General features: G+C 46.1%; 2 protein-coding genes across 3 annotated transcripts; both read left to right on the top strand.

Moving 5' to 3' along the window:
- Window positions 1–3180: 3180 nt before the first annotated feature.
- On the top strand, window positions 3181–7732 carry derl2 (derlin 2). Of its 2 annotated transcripts, none has more exons than XM_070924608.1 (7): window positions 3181–3273; window positions 4486–4551; window positions 4823–4896; window positions 5123–5216; window positions 6022–6217; window positions 6336–6426; window positions 7298–7732. In XM_070924608.1, the coding sequence occupies exons 1-7, from the start codon at window positions 3181–3183 to the stop codon at window positions 7401–7403; spliced, it is 720 nt and encodes a 239-aa protein (XP_070780709.1). In that variant the 3' UTR covers window positions 7404–7732. The 2 variants fall into 2 exon arrangements, with proteins under 2 accessions (XP_070780709.1, XP_070780710.1); XM_070924609.1 differs by having other exon boundaries at window positions 3181–3270.
- A 1124-nt stretch (window positions 7733–8856) lies between these two features.
- Window positions 8857–14221, top strand: smarcb1b (SWI/SNF related BAF chromatin remodeling complex subunit B1b). Its single transcript, XM_070924663.1, has 9 exons — window positions 8857–8946; window positions 9694–9805; window positions 10351–10459; window positions 11320–11457; window positions 11722–11849; window positions 12004–12170; window positions 12303–12493; window positions 12642–12773; window positions 14141–14221. The coding sequence occupies exons 1-9, from the start codon at window positions 8857–8859 to the stop codon at window positions 14178–14180; spliced, it is 1107 nt and encodes a 368-aa protein (XP_070780764.1). The 3' UTR covers window positions 14181–14221.
- The last annotated feature ends 7170 nt before the right edge of the window (window positions 14222–21391 follow it).

Here is a 21391-nt window from a genome sequence, read left to right on the forward strand (position 1 = left end):
AGAGGGAGGGAGAGAGACAGAGAGAGAGAGAGGGAGGGAGGGGGGGGCAGAGAGAGAGAGAGGGAGGGAGGGGGGGCAGAGGGAGGGAGAGAGACAGAGAGAGAGAGAGGGAGGGAGGGGGGGCAGAGAGAGAGAGAGGGAGGGAGGGGGGGCAGAGGGAGGGAGAGAGAGAGGGAGGGAGGGGGGGAGACAGAGGGGGGGGGCAGAGGGAGGGAGAGAGAGAGGGAGGGAGGGGGGGACAGAGAGAGAGGGGGACAGAGGGAGAGAGAGGGAGACAGAGAGGGGGGGGGCAGAGAGAGGGAGAGAGACAGAGAGAGAGAGAGGGGGACAGAGAGAGGGGGACAGAGGGAGAGAGAGGGAGACAGAGAGAGAGGGGGACAGAGAGAGAGGGGGACAGAGGGAGAGAGAGGGAGACAGAGAGAAAGGGAGACAGAGAGAGAGGGGGACAGAGGGAGAGAGAGGGACAGAGAGAGAGGGAGACAGAGAGGGGGAGGGCAGAGGGAGGGAGACAGACACAGAGAGAGAGAGAGGGGGACAGAGAGAGAGGGAGACAGAGAGGGGGGGGGCAGAGAGAGAGGGAGACGGAGAGAGAGGGGGACAGAGAGAGAGAGGGAGACAGAGAGAGAGGGGGACAGAGAGAGAGGGAGACAGAGAGACAGAGGGAGACAGAGAGAGAGAGGGGGACAGAGAGAGAGAGGGGGACAGAGAGAGAGGGGGACAGAGAGAGAGAGGGGGACAGAGAGAGAGGGGGACAGAGAGAGAGGGAGACAGAGAGAGAGGGAGACAGAGAGAGAGAGGGGGACAGAGAGAGAGGGAGACAGAGAGAGAGGGAGACAGAGAGAGAGGTAGACAGGGGGGGGGGGGGGGGGGCAGAGAGAGATGTACAGCAGCACCAGTAATAGCTATAGCAACTGTAATAATGGAAATCTGACTAATAATAGTAGTTACAGCTGTAATAATAACAGAAACATGACTAATAATAATAATTGAAGCAGTGAGAGCCAAGCGGGCCCATGGCAGCAGCAGCCAGGCGTACCAGGACCACAATCCACAGGAACCTGCGAGACGACAAAGCACAGAGAAACTCCGGGGGAAGATATGAAGTTAGTAACATGCATTGGAGGGACATGAATGTGAAGATGGAGAGGGAGAGGAGGAAAGCATCATGGGAAGTCTCCCAGCAGTCTCGGCCTATAGCAGTCCACTCTTAAAAGAAGAGAGAGTGTGTCTGCCTCCCGGACCCGAACTGGGAGCCGGTTCCGCAGGAGAGGATCTCGATAGCTGAAGGCTCTAGGATCGTAGACTCAAGATGTTTAAACCTGATGTATGATAACGTTTTTGAAGGATGAGAAACCCACGAGCTGCCGTATAACAGCACACGACGATCTTCCTGAACAAAAACAGGAACACTAACTGTTTGAAACCGCGCCAGCTTATAAAACTGTGTCGGAAAGATTTGTGCCAGAAAAGATCTCTACACAAAATAAGGTGTCCTCTTCGTGCTGTTTTTTTTGTATACTTGTCAAGTCAGTTTTATTTACATAGTCCAATACCACAAATCACACAGAGTTTTCAGGGGTGGAAATGACAAATTACGTTTACTCTCATTGCAACAGTGTCGGGGGGGGGTTTTGTGTACTTTTTTGAGTATTTGAGCAGACAAGAATTCAGTTGCCGGTGAATGCTTTATTTGCACAAAATCCCCTTTACTTTACTGATTCGAAAATGGCCCGAAAACCTTGTCTTTCCCGTTTTCCCTCCGCGAGCACGACAAACGGCCACGTTGTTAAGCCGCGGCTTCTCTTCACCCCCCCAGCAGATGAGGCCAGCAAACGCACAAGTGCCCCCGCCGTCGACACTGACTGCTGGTGTCGACAACATTTGAACCCAGGACCTATGACATGCGCAGCACACTGCAAACTAAGGCTAAGCTAACAGCCTACAGCATGTGCAGGAAAACTGTAGTTGTTCATGAGCTAACAGGTGTCATCAGCATATACTGTAAAATCAGAACGCAACGCATTGGACAGAAGATGGGTTCGCAAACATATTAAGATTGTTGTGTCTGATTTGGTGCACAATAAGATAATGACTTATTTAAGCGTGTAGCCCAGCTGCTGTGGTCTTCTATGACTGATTATCCAGCGGCGCCCCCCCCCCAGCGGAGGAGATTTACAGGGCTGGACTTTGATTATGTGATACGTATGGATAAATAAATAGAACTGATGCCCCAGTTGAGTTCACGTTCTCACATTTAAACCTCATGCCTGGAAAATGGGTCGTGATTGGTTGAACCTGGGTGATTTACTATCTTTAGCTAACATTGTCAAACACATCCTCCCCATCAGCCCCCCTTTTTGTCTTAGTCCCTGAACCGATGCAACTCAAAGCGCTGCCCGGGCTGGATGTAGTTGGTGGAATCCAAGTTGCTGCTGCAGCCGGGTGGATCCTTTCGGACAGACGAGAGGTTTCGCTCACACGCCCACCTTCATCGTCGACCTCTTCTTTTTATCCCTGACATGACCGGTGGTGAACCGGTGGTCTGGGTCAGTGGCCGAGGCAGAAAATTGTGTTTTGGGCGGGCCAGTACGGAAGTGCGTGGGGCCATCTTTTCCCAGAACAAAAAAATGTATGAAAAGTTAGAAGAAGAAGAAGAAGAAGAAGAAGAAAAGAATGAACGTAGACTAAATGAAAAACGAGCGACCAGTTTACTTTGCATCGCAAAGGCAATAACGGCAAAACACTGCCTGCTATTCATGCATATCCAGCTCTACAGCCACTGTTAATTCTATTTTATTCAATTCCTACCGGCATGTGTGTTATATTTATTCATTTCCATATATGTTTTTTACTTTTATTGTTACAAGTTGTATTTCTGGTTTTCTGTTTTCCTCTTTTGCTATGTTGTTTCATGTATGTACATAAGGTGTTAAAATGATGATTTTTCCATGTGATCATTTGAAATATTTAATATATATATATATATATCTCGTACAACATATTGTAATATTTGAAACATTATCAACTTCATACTTCATATCATCAAAGACACGCCTGTGTAATCTATTTAAAGTACTGGTCGGTGTTTTGCATATTTTCTCCCATGTGCGTGAACGCAACACCTTCCGCCTTGTGGAATGACGTGTCAAGAAAGTGCCGGAAGCCCTCAGTCTGTCCAAAATGGCTTACCAGACACTACAGCAGGAGTACTTACAGATTCCTGTTGTCACCAGGGCATACACAACCGCCTGCGTCCTCACAACCGCTGCAGTGGTAAGACAAAACCCCCACGCTCACCGCGCTGACCCGGGCACGGCTCGGTGCCGCTTGGCGCGTCTAGCGTAACGTCGTTACTCAGCTGCTAGCTCGGCGGTGTAGCTGTAGCACCTGTGAGAAGGGGACGTGTCTGAACCCGGTCGTCCAGGATGTTCACTCTCTTACTCAAGCCACACACACACACACAAAAAAAAACAACCTAAAAGCTTTTGTGGCCGGAGCCTTGGCTTCATTTTAACCGGTGAAACTAAATTGTAAGCGCACGCTGAGGTGCGTTTCCGTAGCGTGGCAGTTTACGGAGGGATGACAAGCCACAGCTGCTGTGGTGTCCCCTACAGGGAACCACTAAACTCCCCTTTAAAAAATCTGGCTGGACCGGATTTGTGTTTGTGCTTCATAAAACATAACCTTACTTATTATGTGTGTCAGTATACATATCATCCATCTGTCTGTCTGCACTCTGATACTTTTACTTAAGCAGAAGTAGTAGTACCACAGTGTAAAAATACTCCTTTTACAAGTGAAAGTGTGTGAAGTGAAGGTCCAGAGTTGTGTATTATTGTATATCTTGTATTGCTTCATTATGATTGGTGCATTAATGTGTGAGGCACATTGTAATGTTTCAGCTGGTTTAATCTTTTACATCGCATTACATGTTAATAAGCGGGTCATGTATTCCCAATTGTCAAATAAATGTAGAGTAGTTATAAAGTACGATGTTTCCCTCTGAAGTGTAGTGTGTGGTAAAGGAGCATAAATAGACTGTACTATAGAATCACACTGGGACCACTATGACATGTAGAGGATCCAGTGTATTTCCCCTGGTGGTTTTTGTGGTGGTGCTGTAGTTACAGTGAAATAAATAAACCTGCCGAACTAGCTGCAGACGCGCTTGCAATTTAGTTAACTCAAATTTCAACTTGCCACAGCCTGAGAAGTGATACTACGCACTTTGCATATGGTACAACATGAGAAACTGGAGGTGTGGGGTATGGAGGCCCGAACTGTTCAAAATTCAATGATTAGTCACGTGAATAAATTGTGCAGATAAATGTAATTTCATCATTGTCTTCATAGCTTTGTAGGATTTCATTTTTATTTCATAAAAGAACATTTTATTTTGAAATGCCCTGCACGCGCCCGGGAAGGGAAATCGGTGGCTTTTGTCACCATGTTAATCCTCGCGTTCTGCTTTGTCTTCCCTCGCAGCAATTAGAGATCATCACGCCGTTTCAGCTATACTTCAATCCGGATTTGATCCTAAGGAATTACCAGGTGAGTAATCTGACCGCACTGCTTCAACCCCTCATCCCCATCCCCAGGAGGTGGATTCAGGGCACTTCACGGCCTCATAGTAACCTCAGCTACCCGGACTTGGTCAACCAAAAAAAAGTAGTGTTAAAGTACCAGTTAAACAAAGCCTCCAGTCACTAATAAAATGCAACTTGACAAACATTTTTGAATCACAGAAAACCACCTCTGGATTTGTTTAATCCCACTTTTCTATGTGCCTGTGTTATATGCTCGTCTCTTTCTCTTTCTCTAGGTATGGCGACTAATAACCAACTTCCTATTTTTTGGTCCCGTTGGCTTCAATTTCCTGTTCAATATGATTTTTCTGTATCCTTCCCAGTTCCAAAATCTCCCCTCATGTAGCGCTCAAGAAGCGGGTTTGCATACTTTCTGTTTCACAGGGTCGAGAGGCCGTATGTGGTTTCAGCGCTAAGATGGCGTCTACGCACACGCGAATAGAAACACATACTGTAAGATGAACGCCTGCCAGAAAGAGGTGTGACGTGGCTGCGGGATTGTCTGTTGTAGGTTTCCTTAACCGCTTTGCTTTCAGGTACAGATACTGTCGCATGCTAGAGGAGGGCTCTTTCAGGGGACGCACGGCTGACTTTGTCTTCATGTTCCTCTTTGGTGGGCTTCTGATGACTGTATCCTTCCCATGAATGTGTCATTTCAAAAAAAAAAAAAAAAAAAGCATGAGGTCTTTACAATTCAATGACCAGTAACATCATTTGTTACTTGTATGGGCCTTAACATTGACAGCTCTCTGGTACAGCTAATGGTGCCACAAATAATGTGTTTTTGTTATTATGGGTCATTAAGAATCTCACTCACTGCATTGTTTTTTTTATTCCTTTTGATTCATTACGGGCTACCAAGGTGGTAGCTACTTGGTATTGTACTGTGTACAGGAAATATTCGGTTTCATCCGAAACCTTTTTTTTTTTTTTTTTTCTTTTCCTGAACCACAAGCTTGGACACATTGCACACCTGCATGTTGGCGGTGAAATTAACAGTGGTGCTGAGACCAAAAAGTGACTGGTGGCATGACAACAGTGTGTCAGTGCTGTATATAACAACTGCCATGAAAAGACATTATTTGTCAAGAAATGCTTTAACCTTCATAATGGACGACAACCACTCATTGTAGGTGTCATGAGAATGAAGCGTTTCTGCAAAAATGTGATGTATTTTTAAAAGTACGGAAGCCCATTGCCGCCAAGAAAAAAAAAGAAATATATTAGTAACATGGAGGAGGGCGGGGCTTATGACCTATACTGCAGCCAGCCACCAGGGGGCGACCCATACATTTTGGCTTCACTCTTGTCGTCCATCTTTGGTTAGAACCTATTAAGCAGCACTAGGTTTGGCACCGGCGGCGCTCAGTCCTCACAGTGGCCCGCCTTGTCCCTTGAGTTCATTCCTTCGCCGCGTTCTTTAACGAGGCTTCAGATATTTGGCACTTTTGTGAGCCTGGTGTTCCTGGGCCAAGCCTTCACCATCATGCTGGTGTACGTGTGGAGTCGGCGAAACCCAAACGTTCGCATGAATTTCTTTGGCCTGCTGAATTTCCAGGCGCCCTTCCTGCCCTGGGTGCTGATGGGATTCTCTCTTCTGCTGGGCAACTCCATCATCGTGGATCTTTTAGGTACCTATCCCCGCCCTCCGCAGTCATCGTTTAGTACTTTGGTGATGTGGTTGTGGTGTACAATATGAATAGCGCTCGTGTTCAAATGTTGTTGTTTGTTTTTTTTACCTTTCTTGAGGTATCGCTGTTGGTCATGTGTACTACTTTCTGGAGGATGTTTTCCCCAACCAGCCAGGTGGTGGGAGGTGGCTCAAGACCCCATCCATCATGTGAGTCTGTGGTTTCTTTTTTTTTTTTTTTCATTTTTGGTGAATAAAACAAGACTGAAAGACTAAACCTGTAAGATGCAATGTTCAATGCACCCTACGATTTGAAGTATAGGAATGTATGAATGAATTACCTGTATTGGGGGGGGGGGCATAGAAGGTAAAGTCCACAGAATGGACTTGAGGTTATGAATGAATGGACAAGCGAATAGTACATGAGGACTTCTGTGTTTTCAAAGGACGATCGTGGACATAAAGGAACCTGCGGACCTTGATACTGCGACGTAACCCAGCTTCTTGTTATTTCCTGTTTTGCACAATGTCAAGCGTTTCGTCTCACCAGACCAAATCCGGGCGTTGCGGCGAAAGCGGCAGTCCTCCCATTCATTCATTCAACTTTTGGAGAAAGGCAAAAACCTGAGAAGACAACTCTTCTTTTTGTCGTTAAGAGGCAGTTGGCAAACTGCTTTTAAGCGCAATACCGCCACCTTCTGGTTAGCGCGGGTGGGTTAAAGTGCACAACATAATGTCACACAAATGGCCCATAGTGAAAGGTCACAGGACCACCAAATCAGTAGGAATCATCCTTTTTGGGGACCATTAATGCATGCTCAATCTGACCAGCAGTCGTCGCAGGATATGTTGGACAGACAGAGTGACCAAAGCAGGCATTCTCAGGTCGCACCACAAGCCGGGCAAAACGCACTATAATAGCCGTGCAGAGGTGTACTGTCTGTTTTTACGCATTAAAAAGGTGTTGGCCTTAAGAATCATCGCATCAACTGTGAGCAGTTCCCCCTGAGAGCTGCCACTTCCTTATGTGTGTCTTTTTTTAGAAAACCCCTCATCCCCCGTCCCCGTGTGTCTCCCACAGAAAGATGCTGTTCGACACCCCAGAGGAAGACGCCAACTACAACCCCCTGCCCGAGGAGCGCCCGGGAGGTTTCGCCTGGGGAGAAGGACAGCGCCTTGGAGGTTAAACATGCCCCCCCACCCCCAAGATCAGGTCACTCCCAAGGACATTCCCTCAGAGAGACGAAGGGCGACAAACACGGTCTTTGCTTTCGACGTGTTTGTTTCAGTTCCGGACGAAGAATGCCAAACAACCAGGACCGGTTTGGAGATAACCGCCTGCTGTCTTTTTTTGTATATGGGCTCAAATCATCCTCAGAAACTCTTCTTGACGCCAAGACTATTTGAGAGGACACAAGCTACGGATGGAACTTTGGACGGTGAGCCTACGGGCTCAGGTGATGTCTGTCTTCATCTCAGAAACAAAAATATTGATATAGAACAACTGTCATATGAAAGGGGGGGTGGGGTGGGGGGAATGACAGCATCCGTATATAGTAAAATATTATCAAAATGAATTTATTCAGATGGCAAGTGCATTTCTTTTTTTCATTTCACTTTTTTTTTTTTTTTTTAAATAAATGTGTGTGTGTGGCAAATGATGCTTTGGTTTCATCTCTTTGAACTGTAGTGGTATTGCGTCAAACCAAAGTTGTCTCAACAAATTAGATGATTCATACAAATATCATAATATGCTCAGTCCCCCCCCCCCCCCCCCCCAGCTGTACTCCTTTTTTTCATTTTTATTTCATTTGATACAAACAGCCTTAAACCAGATATGTAGGTAGGTAATACACCCTCTGCTTTCACAAAGTGCGAGTCCTGCCTATTATTTGTATGTGACGATACTTTTGGCTTCCTTTTTTTTTTTTTTTTTTTTAATAGCTTTTGCGCACATTTAGAATTTATTTTTTCTTCCAATGTTGCCATTAAACTGCTGTACAAATTGTACTGTCACAGATTCACTCATCTTTATTATGGGATGCCACGCAGGCCATTTTATAATCAACGTAATGCACTGTGTCAGTATCGTGTTTATTTCATTCATACATATGATTCCTACTTTGTGTTGTGTTTTGATCTAACTGGATGTTACGTTTTTCATTGCAACACAGCACGTTAAATGCACAAGGAAATGTGAGTAATCCCCAATGAGGTGGAAATAGCAGATGGACTTTACGTTTAGTTAAAGCTGAGCTGACTTTGGGTCAGTAGGGGGCGGTAATGCGTTCTGGAAATTGTTCCTCTACCTTCAAACGAACGAAGAGTGTGGCCAATGCCGCGTTCAGGGTTTTCGGGAAGAAAAAAAAGTGTTCACTCAACATTACTTTCTAAAGCGGGGCGTGCGCGCAGGAGTGGTTGTGGTTTTCAGTTAATGTTGTTTTTCCTCTTTATGTCGTACACTTTATTGAGCAAACGTCCTTCTAGTTTGTGGGTTTTTTTTTTTTTTTTTTGAAAGCTGAAGCTAGCGCTACGTTCATGGAGGACGCTCTGATTTCCCGTCTTCCATCATGCGCCCCGAACACATCTGAAGAGGAGAGTGCCGCTGCATTGGTTAGCTGGCTAGCGACTGCGTAAAAGATGCAATTGGCTCTAAGTAAGACGTTTGGCCAGAAGCCAGTTAAATTTCAGTTGGAACAAGATGGGGACTTTTACATGGTCGGGTCGGAGGTATGTGACTATCTCATTCAACTGACTTTCTCTGCTTGGCTCCCTAACGTTAGCCCCCAGTTATCCAGTCTTCTGGCTAGTTACCGCTAGCATGCTAACTAGCCCCATCGGTGTGGCATCATAAACAAAGAAAATGCCTGAAAATGAGGGACGGGACGGGGCAGGGTAAAGTCAGGCCAACAGCCGGCAACTCGGGCGTAATTTATGGCGCCGCGAACAAAATAAATGCCCGCTGACCTGGCAGCCATTGCTGTTCAGCTGGAACTTGTCACTCCATCCTGCTGCAGGGAAGGTAGTTGTGTCGGACCACCAAGTTTACGCTAACACGAAGTAACGCGCAGAAGAGTACTGTATTTGTCACCCCCCCCCCCCCCCCCCCCCCCTCGGTCTTTATCGACGTCTGATATTTTTTTTTAACACACCCGAATGAATCCTCCTCCTTGAAACTTGAGCAGAGCTTGGGCCGGTTTTAGAAAGAAGACCGAGGGACACATTTTGGCGTCCACTGATTCAGACCCGTCCACCCACCAGAAGCAAGGCAGTAACTGCTGCCAAAGTTGCCTCTACTACACTGACTTTGTTTTGTCTTTTTGAAGTGTTTTTCCTGTTCATCCGTGTGAAAAATACATACATTTCCGCAGAACCTTTTTGCAGTGGACGTTTGTGTGTGTGTGTGTGTGTGTGTGTTTCATTCATTCATTTATTTAATGTAGCTTCTCACTGAAAGGTCTGCCTCCTGCTCCACAGGTTGGAAACTATCTGCGCATGTTCAGGGGCTCTCTGTATAAAAGATACCCGTCTTTATGGAGGAGGCTGGCCTCGGTGGAGGAGAGGAAGAAAATCGTCGCATCGTCACATGGTGAGGGGCTCCACTAGAGCAGCTCTGCATGATTCCCAGTTGGAGAAAAAAAAGTCCTTATGTGTCTCCTCCTGGCCCTTCATGCAGCCCCTCAGGCCCCCCCCCCCCCCCCTCTGTCTGAAACAAGCCGTTTTAGACAAACTGAACCACCTTCAAAAACTTGAAGAGTAGTCCTGAGCAGAGTGCTCCAATAACTTAGACACACTGAGCGGGTGGATGAGCGTCCCTGTACTTGGTGGGTGGTGCTGTGATTGGAGCAGATGACCTGCTGGGGGGGGGGGGGGGGGGGCGTGGCTGTATAGTTGTGACATCACAACCTTACGGAAGACATGCACATCTCACTTTCTACAATATGGGACCTGTATAAGGAACAGTGTATAAGAAACTCATTCTAGCCAGTAATTTGACAGAAAGCCATTTTATTTCACTTCAGTAAATACTTCAGATGGAGTGTGTGTACGCAAATGTATGGTTTTCATTGGACTCCATCGGGGAGAAAGTTAACACGCGTGTCTCCTTTCTTGCCCGTTTGTCCGTGTCTGTAGCCACTAGTGTCACTCTCCTGAAGGCGTCGGAGTGTGAGGAGATCTTCGAGGGCAATGATGAGAAATACAAGGCGGTGTCCATCAGTACAGAGCCCCCGGCTTACCTCAGGTAATTTCTTTTCAGATGGTGGCTGATTCACTCAATTATTGTTGGGGGTTTTTTTCGTCTGTCTGTGTGCGATCAGTTGACCTGCTATACCTCGGCCAAATACTTTTTGCAGCGCTGAAATCGGTTGCACTATATTTGGTAAACAGTTAAAGGGGAACGAACGAAGGAGGTATTCCAGTGTCTGAGAAAGTAACCCTGATGATGTCATAGTGTTGTCATCAGGGTTATGCCAGCTCAGGCTTTGGAAAGTTGTCACAGAAAGTCTGCGTTACACAATGGAGATGCGGAATTTGAAAGACATGGGTGTTTACCACAGACTGCATATGAAGATGGACGACGTGACAGCTCCCCCGAAAGTGAAGCCAAAACGTCTCGATCGCCCCCCCCCCCGGTGGCTGGCTGCAGTATGGGTCATAAGCCCCGCCCCTGATCAGTTTGGTTTTAATTCGTTATTTGATGCTATAAAAACGGGGTGTGATTGACTTGCGAGTGGGTCGGACGGGTGTGTGGGCGGGACCTCGATAACCCCCCACGATCACCACTGCGCAGACTCTGGCTTGAAATGACATCACCAGGAGCAAGATGACAGCCTCCGTATCCGGGAGAGTTTGGCTTCATTTTCTTACAGCGGGAGGAAGTGGAGACGCGTCGGCCATCTTTATATACAGTCTATGGTATTTACCAGTAAAAGATGCTAACAAGTTGCATTATGGGAAATGTAGGAACCCGTGCTTTCGGTGCTTGACCCATTCTCGGAACTAGAATTCAGGATATCCTAATCTGCTTCTTGTGAGTCTCATATAACACTTCTTTGTGTACCCTTCTCAACATTGTTTTATTTTGTTGTCCTTTCTATAAAGGGAGCAGAAAGCAAAGAGGAGCAGTCAGTGGGTCCCCACGCTGCCCAACAGCTCTCACCACCTAGATGCAGTGCCTTGCTCCACCACCATCAACCGCAACCGAATGGGCCGCGACAAAAAGAGGACATTCCCCCTGTGGTGAGAGAGAGCGGCTTGTTTTTACACGTGAAGCGAAACAAAGTGCAACAGCACGGCGCAAGCGCTGTCTCCTGTCAGTCTGCGTCTGATACTCATGAGCAACACACAATCGTACGAATTTAATAATATTAGTACAGCTTTGTGGTGACTATTCCTGTTGTACATTCCTTTGGGAACACATGACAATATGATGCGGTCCAATTCAACAATACCACAAACTACAGCCATCCTGAGTTGAAAAAACGTTCGTTGTGTCCCGCTCAGCTTTGACGACCACGACCCCGCGGTGATCCACGAGAACGCAGCTCAGGTCGAGTCGCTGGTCCCCATTCGTCTAGACATGGAGATAGACGGACAGAAACTGCGAGATGCATTCACGTGGAACATGAATGGTATACATATATATATATATATATATATATACATCAACTAGCTTGCCAACGTCCATACCATACCGTCTTGTCGCCTGTCTTAATTCTTCTGCTGTGTCACGTGATCAAATGTTTTCCACTTTGTCTCCAACCTCGCCTACCCACCTCTCCTCAGAGAAACTGATGACCCCCGAGATGTTCGCAGAGATTTTATGCGATGACCTGGACCTGAATCCTCTGGCTTTTGTCCCCGCCATCGCCTCGGCCATCCGTCAGCAGATTGAGTCCTACCCCACCGACAGCATACTCGAAGAGCAGGCGGACCAGAGAGTCATCATCAAGGTGGGAACCAAAGAGACCTTTTTGCTCTTGAAAGACCCCCAACCCCCCCCCAGATCCCCCGCACACCCAGACTAATGCCTCTCATGCCGCAATCTCGTGTCCGTGACACTTAGCATGTTCTGCGTTCCTCAGCTGAACATCCACGTGGGGAACATCTCTCTGGTGGACCAGTTCGAGTGGGACATGTCGGAGAGGGAGAACTCGCCGGAGTCGTTTGCGCTGAAGCTGTGCTCTGAGCTGGGTCTGGGCGGAGAGTTCGTCACCACCATCGCCTACAGCATCCGCGGTCAGCTCAGCTGGCACCAGAGGACCTATGCCTTCAGGTAAGTCACACTTTGATCAAGGCAGACACTATGGGATCTATTAAAGAGCTTTGACTTGACTTGAATCTATATTTTGCCCTTTTGTGGGCTGATGCTCTTTGGCCTACCATGGTGGACCGACGCCGCTGTGCTTGTGATTTGCCCACAGCGAGAACCCGCTCCCCACAGTGGAGATTGCCATCCGCAACACAGGCGACGCAGACCAGTGGTGCCCCCTGCTGGAGACCCTCACAGATGCTGAAATGGAGAAGAAGATCCGAGACCAAGACAGGAACACGAGGTGAGACGGTCGGATTCATTCAGCTGGTAAACATGTATATCCACTCCGCTGGTACCTGCTGCTGCTGCTGCCTGAGGTTTGTTGGGCTAATGCCTGGAAATTAGATGATTTTGGTGGGGGGGAAAAAAACTAAATTGCTGGCGCTGCAGCAGAAAGCAGGTTTAACAAACTGTGAGTTAACAAACCTCGGCGTATATAGAGGTTTTGGGTCCAGTGCAGCTGATTCAGAGTTAGTTCCTGGGTCTGTTCACTCCAATGGGGGGAAGTGAACGTGAGCACAGATCACGGCCGATGCTTTCGTCCCGTAGTCACCGAAGTAAATATCGGAGCCGTTTTTCACAAGCCGCGTATCAGACGGACAAATCAGGTGAAAATGAAGCTTCGTTCGAGACCTGTCTCTGTCTCAGCAACACACTCTCGTGAGATCCGGCACAGATATCGCTTCTCGCTGCTGGTGCTGAACCGGAGCTCGATTAAAAGTTAAAACCGAAATGAAACGTGTGTTTCTTTGCTTAATAACACTGTTATCATTATTATCTGCTTTTGGATGGGGGGGGGGGGGACAGAATATAATTAGACAGATAAAAGAGGTGACCGGGGAGGTGACCACGCCCCCTCTGGAGACAGGAAGTGTAAACCATCATACCATTGGCGCAGCTTGTAATGCGTCATCTTCTGCTATAGAGTATCTTTGGTCCATAACTGAACATTTAACAAGGCGTGGAGTGCGAGTATCAGTTGAATCAGCAGTGTGAGGTGTGCATGAGGGATGAGCTAGTGTGGTGGGGGGGGGGGGTGGTGTAAGGTGCATAAAAGGGAGAGTGAGGTAATGCCTGCAGGAGGGGAGAGGGAGGTGGAGGACCTGACGGGACCTCTGTGTTACCGGCTGGGAACACCGGGGCCATGTGTTACCAGGCGGCGGCAACAACAACAACAAAGCAACTGCGCTGACATGCAGAGAAGCTGCTGAGTAATAACAGCAGGGGTCGTCTCAGTCCCACAGTAGCTCAGATGACCACGGCTGCCTCCCCAGCAATGCAGACAAAGAGAGAAGAAGTCGGCGATAAGCGGGAAAGTAGGAAGGACAACAGCACAGAGCTGGAAGCTGGAAGCATGTAAAAGAGCACTCCAGTGATATTAAAAAAAGGCTCAGTGCAGTTTTTAGAATGGGTGTTTTGACAGCAGTCATGTGGGAAGTCCCCCCCCCCCATTCTTCGTTACCATATTAGTCTCGTCTAACTAGAGAATAATAATAATAATCCAGACGCTGAGATCATTCCTCCAGTTGTTACAGAGTCCTCGAAATGATGTGAAAAATGTCACGTGTGTGTGTGTGTGTGTGTGTGTGTGTCTTTTTTGTTTTCTAGGCGTATGAGACGACTGGCCAACACCGCTCCTTCCTGGTAGAAAGAGACACGAAGCTGCATCAGATGACGTGTCCTCTGGAGACTGTTACTCTCTCTGTTACTCTGAAATGATCAAGTAAATACACACAGTGTTGCGCACGCACACACACACACACACACACACACACACACACACACACACACACACACACACACAGGTCATCTCCTTTAAAGCATCTGGACGATCCTGTAAGCATGATTGCACTCACACAGACATGTGGTCAGTTTTCACGGGCACCTCACTGACTGAACACAACACACACACACACACACACACACACACACACAGTCATGATCATGTTTCACTCCGCCTTCAGCACATCAGTCGCATCAGCTGTTATCGTTACACACACCACAGTGTGTCCGGAGGAAGGGTTAGCGGAATGGCGCCGCTAGTTTGTGCCGTTGCGTTTGTGTAACAACATCATCATCATCATCATCATCATCATCAGGGCAACTCCTACAACTGTTACTTTAGATTCTCCGGAGCTTTGTCATATCTGTAACAGAGGGTCAGCCATGGTCACAATACTAGTTCGGCTGACTTGATGAACGATGTACGATCGAGCAGATCCTGTATACCGCACTGCGGGTGTCTTCACAGCACACACTTTGGAACACATTGGAAAGGAAAGGAGGAGCACGGGTGTAACTAAATAACCTTAACGATGGCTCAGTGTCCGGAGCACAGGCTGTGCATAAAGATGGCCGACGTGTCTCCGCTTCCTCCCCACTGTCCGCCGTCATGTCGTCCATCTTTATATACAGTCTATGGTCCAGAGCTAAATGGGATGAAGGCGTTGGTAATATGACTGACACCTGACGAGACGGATCGTGGATGTATTAAGACCCCCAGATTGCCACAGACTGCTCGCTGACTTATTCACACTGTGTGAGGAGTAAAGATTACATATGTGTCTTGGTTAGACGGATGCATTTATGGATGAACCTTTTCAACACCTGGCTACAATGCGTCTCAATCGGATGCATTTGCACCAAGGCGCATGAAAATGGGCTCAAAGTATCTGTTGGGGGGGGGGGGCACGAGGGACAGGATGTCCTGTAGAACTGAAACTGTTCAAAACAACTGTTTTGATGAGCAAAAATAGTGAAAGTGCAAAATATTTTCTTGTTCCAGCGTCTCAAATGGAAGAATTTGCTGCTCTTTCGTTGCAAACCGAATATCTTTGGGTTAGAACACATTTGAAGATGTCACCATGGGCTCTGGGACGTTGTGATGGGCATTTCTTCACGAATTCTTGTGATATTTTATTGTATTTACTATACAATTCAAACTGGCCTTACACATCGAACCTTTTTGTCGGTGGACGATACCCCAGAAATAGTACAACATGCCCCTATGTGTAGAGTTTGAACATTTCTGACTTGGGTGACTGATAGTGGGAGGACCAAAAAAAACAAAACAGTCCCAGTCCTCATGGACCAGATTCACCCGGTGGCCATTTTCCTCTGAGGATGGGAAGCTCAAATGCTTTTTTCCACATTGTACTGCCGTGTTCCAGGTTGCGTGTCGTATAAACATATCTGACAAAACGTTCAAGCAACTGAAAAGACAATAGATAGTGAAAATCCAGAGGGACGTCGGAGCATATTTCAAGGTATTTGATAACCCACTAGCTACCGTTTGACAACAGCTAACGTTAGCATGCAGCCACTTCCTAGCTAACATTACCGTTTGATAGTGTTGACACAGCGCGATAAATTCGTTCTGAAATATTTAATGACATTTATGTGAGCCTGGGAGTGAAATGTAATCAAACTTGTAATGTAACGTTGGCTAACTGTCCTGCTGTCTTCACCCGACCTCAGAAATGTTCTGGTTAAGTCAGCAGCACATATTTCTGTGGGATGTTCGTACAGACATACATGGACGGTTGACGTTACATGGCAAGCCTGATTACGTCCAGCACGCTATCAAACGGTGACGTTAATGTTGGCTAGGAAGTGTCTGAATGCTAACGTTAGCTAAGGGGTTATCAAATATGTTGTATTGCGCAGTACGACGCGCATTTGAGCTTCCCGCCGTCAGAGGAAAATGGCCGCCGTGTGACTACGGCCTATTGGGATGGTGTGAATTGGTAAACAAACTTGTACAATAAAACAAAAACAAAACCCTCCTATGCTGTCAGAATCACGCGAAAGCTGCAGTCACGACGACTCCTACATATAAGGGCTTCGATCTTGGTCGCCAATCCCAAATCAGTTACGTGCCACCAGTGTTCATCTGCATGCTAAAGACATAGGTAGTTCATACTGTAGCCAGTGCATGAGGGGGCTAACCGTTCCCATTGTTACTTCTGTTTGCACTGTGCCTCACATTGCATCAGTGTCAGCAGACTGGAGCCTCTATTTTAGTGGGAGTGTGTTTGGGGGGGGGGGGGGGGGGGGTACAAGCTGACAAGAACCAATGGTGTCTTTTTTTTTAAAGTGACGATTTTCAACTTGAAACATGTTCATTGAGAATGACGTTAACGTATGTACTGTTGCCTCTTGTTCTCTTCTTTTGTAAAATTGCTTTACCTTTATAGTGGACTCGTTCTTTTCTTTTTTTTTTTTTATATGAAAAAGTAACAATAAAGAGAAAAAAAAAACTTGCGGAGAACATGTTGTTTTGGTAAGCTGTGACATTTTATTTTCTCTCAACCATGAGGTGAATAACTTTGCACAAAAGCCGGCGCAACGTGGATGGAAATATCCATCCATCCATCCGTGTCAAAAATTCAAAGAATGACATCATGTTGCTTTTATTCTGAAAATGAAAAAGTAAGTGCCATGTTCAGACTTGGTCTCAGTTCTCCCTTGAAATGCTTCATATGTCCTTTAACTTCTGTAAAATGTTTATGAGCGATATCCCACAAATCATAGCCGATATTGGCAACACACCTGTAGGGGGAAATATTTTATGGACTTTTTCGAGGGTAAATCATGTTGTTCATGAAGCCGTGATGACTAACGCAGCCCCCGGGTGCTTGAGGTGGGGCATTGTGGGTAGACAGAATTGTATCCTTTATTATGCAGCACTGAGGAGTCACCGCAGTCAGCTTTAGCTTCTTTGTACAAAGCTCCTCAGGCTCTCTCTCTCTCTCTCTCTTTTTTTTAAACTTTTTTCTACGTACCAGCCCTTCTCCTTCTCCGCAAAAAAAGAAATGGTTCCTCCGATGGCCCTAACTGTGGTTGATACCTTAAACGTGCGGTTTTCACTCGCATCCCTTTTTGTACTTGACCTTTTTATTGTCATCTAGAAATAATAAACGGAGAAAGAAATTGTGATAATATAAGCAAGCACGCTCGAAGATGGCATTTTATGAAAATGCAAATATTACAATTTAAAGAAAGGGGGGGAAAAAAGAAAAGAAAAGGAGCATAAAATAAAAGTTAGCTTTTGTTAGCTGTTAGCGTCTCATCTTGTTGCAGAATACATGATGAATCTATTCGTTAAGTCCAGGCACGCATTTGTTTTGCACAATGGAACAATTTCCTCCCATCTTCTCGCATGTCGACGTAATTTGCTCCGTGGTTTCTGATTTCGGCCAAGACCATCTCGACACGCAAAACAAGAGGCTTTCTAATCATTGTTTTCAATTTCTGTAATTATTTCCTCCCAAAACAAAAAAAAAAAAAACGTCTTCAACTTCGGGCAAAAATAAGACGTGTCGTGTCGTGCACGTTGTTCATTCACACTGCGAGGCATGGACTCAGTGCCAGCTCAACACCTGAGTCAATTACCTGGTGAGATAGTTTGTGTATTTCGGTATCATTCGGAGACAATAGCACTTAGAAAACTGTTACTTGGAAACAACCGTGACTAACCCGAGCCGCCATCTGCTGCGTACCAGTCTAACCGCGGCAGGATGGCTGAAAGGTGACTCACGCTGGCAAGATGGGAGAGGCGGAACGTGATGAGGTGATCGGCATTTCAACGACTGGAGCTTGCTAGTGCTTTCTTTCCTGCCTCTGTGGTCCTGAAGCAAACGCTGGTCTGACCTGCAAAGTGATAATACGAATAATAATAATAAACCTTTTTAATGTGACACCTGTCATTCACAAAATGCAGTGTTGAAATGATGAGTAGTGAGAGAAGACAAAAGAGGAGCTGGCTGTTTAAACAGATAGAACATTAAAGGTCCCACAGTATGCAGTGACTGTATAGTTGTGACATCACAACCTTACAGGAAGTCCCGACGGCTCGTTTTAAAAGGCGCAGTGTCTGAATCCGGGCTGTGTTTCATTTCTCCGTGGACTGAGCGTTTTGATACTTTCCCAGTATTTACACAGCACCCAGACCTGCTTTATGATCAAACAAGACGTGGAGAGCTCACTTTCTACAATTTAAAGTGCAGCTAAAAAGAGGAGGAGGGTAACACTGTAACCTTACCTATACGCAGTATATAAACAGTATATAACAGACTATACTAAAGTTGTAGGCAGCTATAAGGACATTCGTGTGATTAACTGTCAATGAATGCAACTTCTCCTGTGAAGCATCCACAACGACTGGTTGATAACGCGGCGCATAAGGCATTTATTAATAGTTTACACCCATGTACCTGAGACAAATTCTTGACTCAAGGTTCACTTACTAGAGCTTTCAGCTGCATCACATGGCAGACTTCATTGGCAGATGGAGCGCGCTCGGCTGTCATGAAGAGCGACGACATGTTTATCAAAGAAATATAAATGAGCAGAATTCTTAAATATTTAAAATTACACTCATGCGTTGTCGAAGAATCTGACGACTACTTTGGCACGTATCACTTTTTTATGATTTGTGTTCTATTTTTGTATCATTCAAATCATTGTCATCATTCACACGTCTGACCCCCGTGTCCCAATAAAATTTTAAAAAAGGTATATAAAAAAAAATGTCAATAATAAAATAAGCGGTTCATGTTTCAATGAACGTTGTCAATCAGTCAAGCTTCAACCGATGTCGTTCTCGCCAGATTTCGATGCAAAGCGCTGGATCCAGAGCTACACAAAGTAAGTCTTTGCCTGACATTTATGGGCAAGTACAAGAATCTAGCTGGAAGCCAGTGCAGGGGTCATTAGAACTGAGCGATATGAGCTTTTTTTTTTTTCTTTTTCTTTGCTCCAGTTAAAACTCTGGCTACAGTACGTCGTGAGCACATCTGTGAGCAATTTATCGCAGAACTAAAGTTACCTCTAATGAAACTCGAGCTTCCTTGCATCCAGAAAAATAAACATTCCTTAAATGCTGGAACGCTGTTTGGACCAAAACTATCAATAACTATTGTCCCGAGCAGTTGGAACTTTTCAAGGCTGTGCAAACGGTTGTAGTAAGGCACACGAGGAATAGGGCCCAAATGCAGACCGCTGAGGCAGAGCTTGATGCAGTACTGGTAATTTATTATTGAAACCAGGGGGGAAGGGGGCTTACAGGATGGTGAGGCAGACAAAGGCCAAAACCAGAGAAGGCAGTCTGGTGATTAGGTAATGAGGCGCAGGTGGAGCAGGTGACAACCAATGAATAGATCAGGGGTCATGGACTAGGGACTGGTTTCGTTCGTACTAGTTTGTTTTTTTTGTTAGTTTATGTGTAACTTGATGTTGATTACGGAGTTCCTCACAGACATATTCTGGGCCTTATTTCACTGTCTTTATACATGCTTCTTCTCGGCAACATTATAATGTCAAATACCACGTTATGCAGATGATTACCCCCGTTATTTTAATACTTTCATTACCTGTCTCACTTTTTTCAACTTTCTATTCGTTATCGTTCACATTGTTGAACAGTTCTCTGCTTTTGATCCTGTTTTGTAAAGCACTTTGGGCTGCATCTCTGCAAGGGTTACTATAACTGCATGGAAGAGTTAAGGAGACTGTGATTGGTTAAAATGACTCCATCTCTTCCCCCCTTTTTTTTTTTTCTGTATATGAGTAGGGGGTATCTCAGGCTCCTTCTGGTTTTTCAGTGTTTAGGCACAAAGTGATCACAAATGGGGTTTAATGGGTGACTCATGATCAGCAGGCTAACAACTAAACCGACGCTGCGATCATTTGACTCTGGGGGTCGGACCTTTGTTCAATGCTGCACCGTCGGGTGCACAAATATCAGAAGAGTTGACAAATAATAAATGCCATGCAAATTCTGCGTGAGCATGTGCAGGCCTGCTGACCCTCGGGGGAGAGTTCCTCCTGCTCAAACTGCAGGTAGCAAATTTATCTTCCTCAAGTGTCCTCGCCACAAATGTGCAGCGAATAACTGGATTGACTTTCAAGGGGTTTGTGGAAATGAACAGATTTTGGTCATCTAACATGCTGTACACTGCGTTAAAGGTCCTATATCTAACAATATGCAACAATTTTTATTGCCTATGTGTGAACAGAGTGTAACGTCACTTAAAAAAGGAGACCCTCCCTGACTTTCTCGGTTGCCTACAACAGCCTGTGGACTGATTTCCATGTAAAGGGCTCGGGACTGTTTTCCAACAGAGGTGACGTTCTGGGCGCTCTCCCGAGTGCTCCATGTTCAGATCAGTCAACAAACCACCGGCGCCCAACACAAAGTCCACTTAGCTTGCTTGCTACCACAGACAATTTGCTAGCTAGCTAATGTAGCTCGCGCCTACAGACTGCGGGCACGGGCAACAGGATGCTGACAACTTTCTGAAAACTCCGTATAGGACCTTTAAGATGGCCAAGGCAGGACGATAAAGTTGTGTAGCTACGTTTTTAGGGTGCTACACAAAATGTGACACTGTGGCCCAACCCCCTGACAACCACGCCCTTTCAACACCCCCAATACCCAGGAAGTACAATGATCCCATGGGCTTAGTGAGTTAGCTGTGGACTATAACTTGACTTAACTTTTTTTTTAGCCTATATTTGTTCACATTTTGGTTAATTGGCGCAGATTGTTTACACAAATTGTGGCAATTGGGTGTTTACAGGTCCCATATTGTAGAAAGTGAGATGTCCACGTCTTTTTTGATTATAAAGCAGCTCTGGTTGCTGTATAAATACTGGGAAAGGATCAAAACGCTCAGTCCACGGAGAAATGCGCACAGCCCGAATTCAGACACTGCGCCTTTAAACGAGCCGTCGGGACTTCTGTAAGGTTGTGATGTCACAACTATACAGTCAGCCACGCCCCCCAAGTACAGGGACGCTCATCCACCCGCTCAGTCAGTCTAAGTTTGAAAACCCCTGCTCTAAATGAAATTGTCC

This window comes from Enoplosus armatus, chromosome 18 (assembly GCF_043641665.1).
Source record: "Enoplosus armatus isolate fEnoArm2 chromosome 18, fEnoArm2.hap1, whole genome shotgun sequence".
NCBI lineage: Eukaryota > Metazoa > Chordata > Actinopteri > Centrarchiformes > Enoplosidae > Enoplosus > Enoplosus armatus.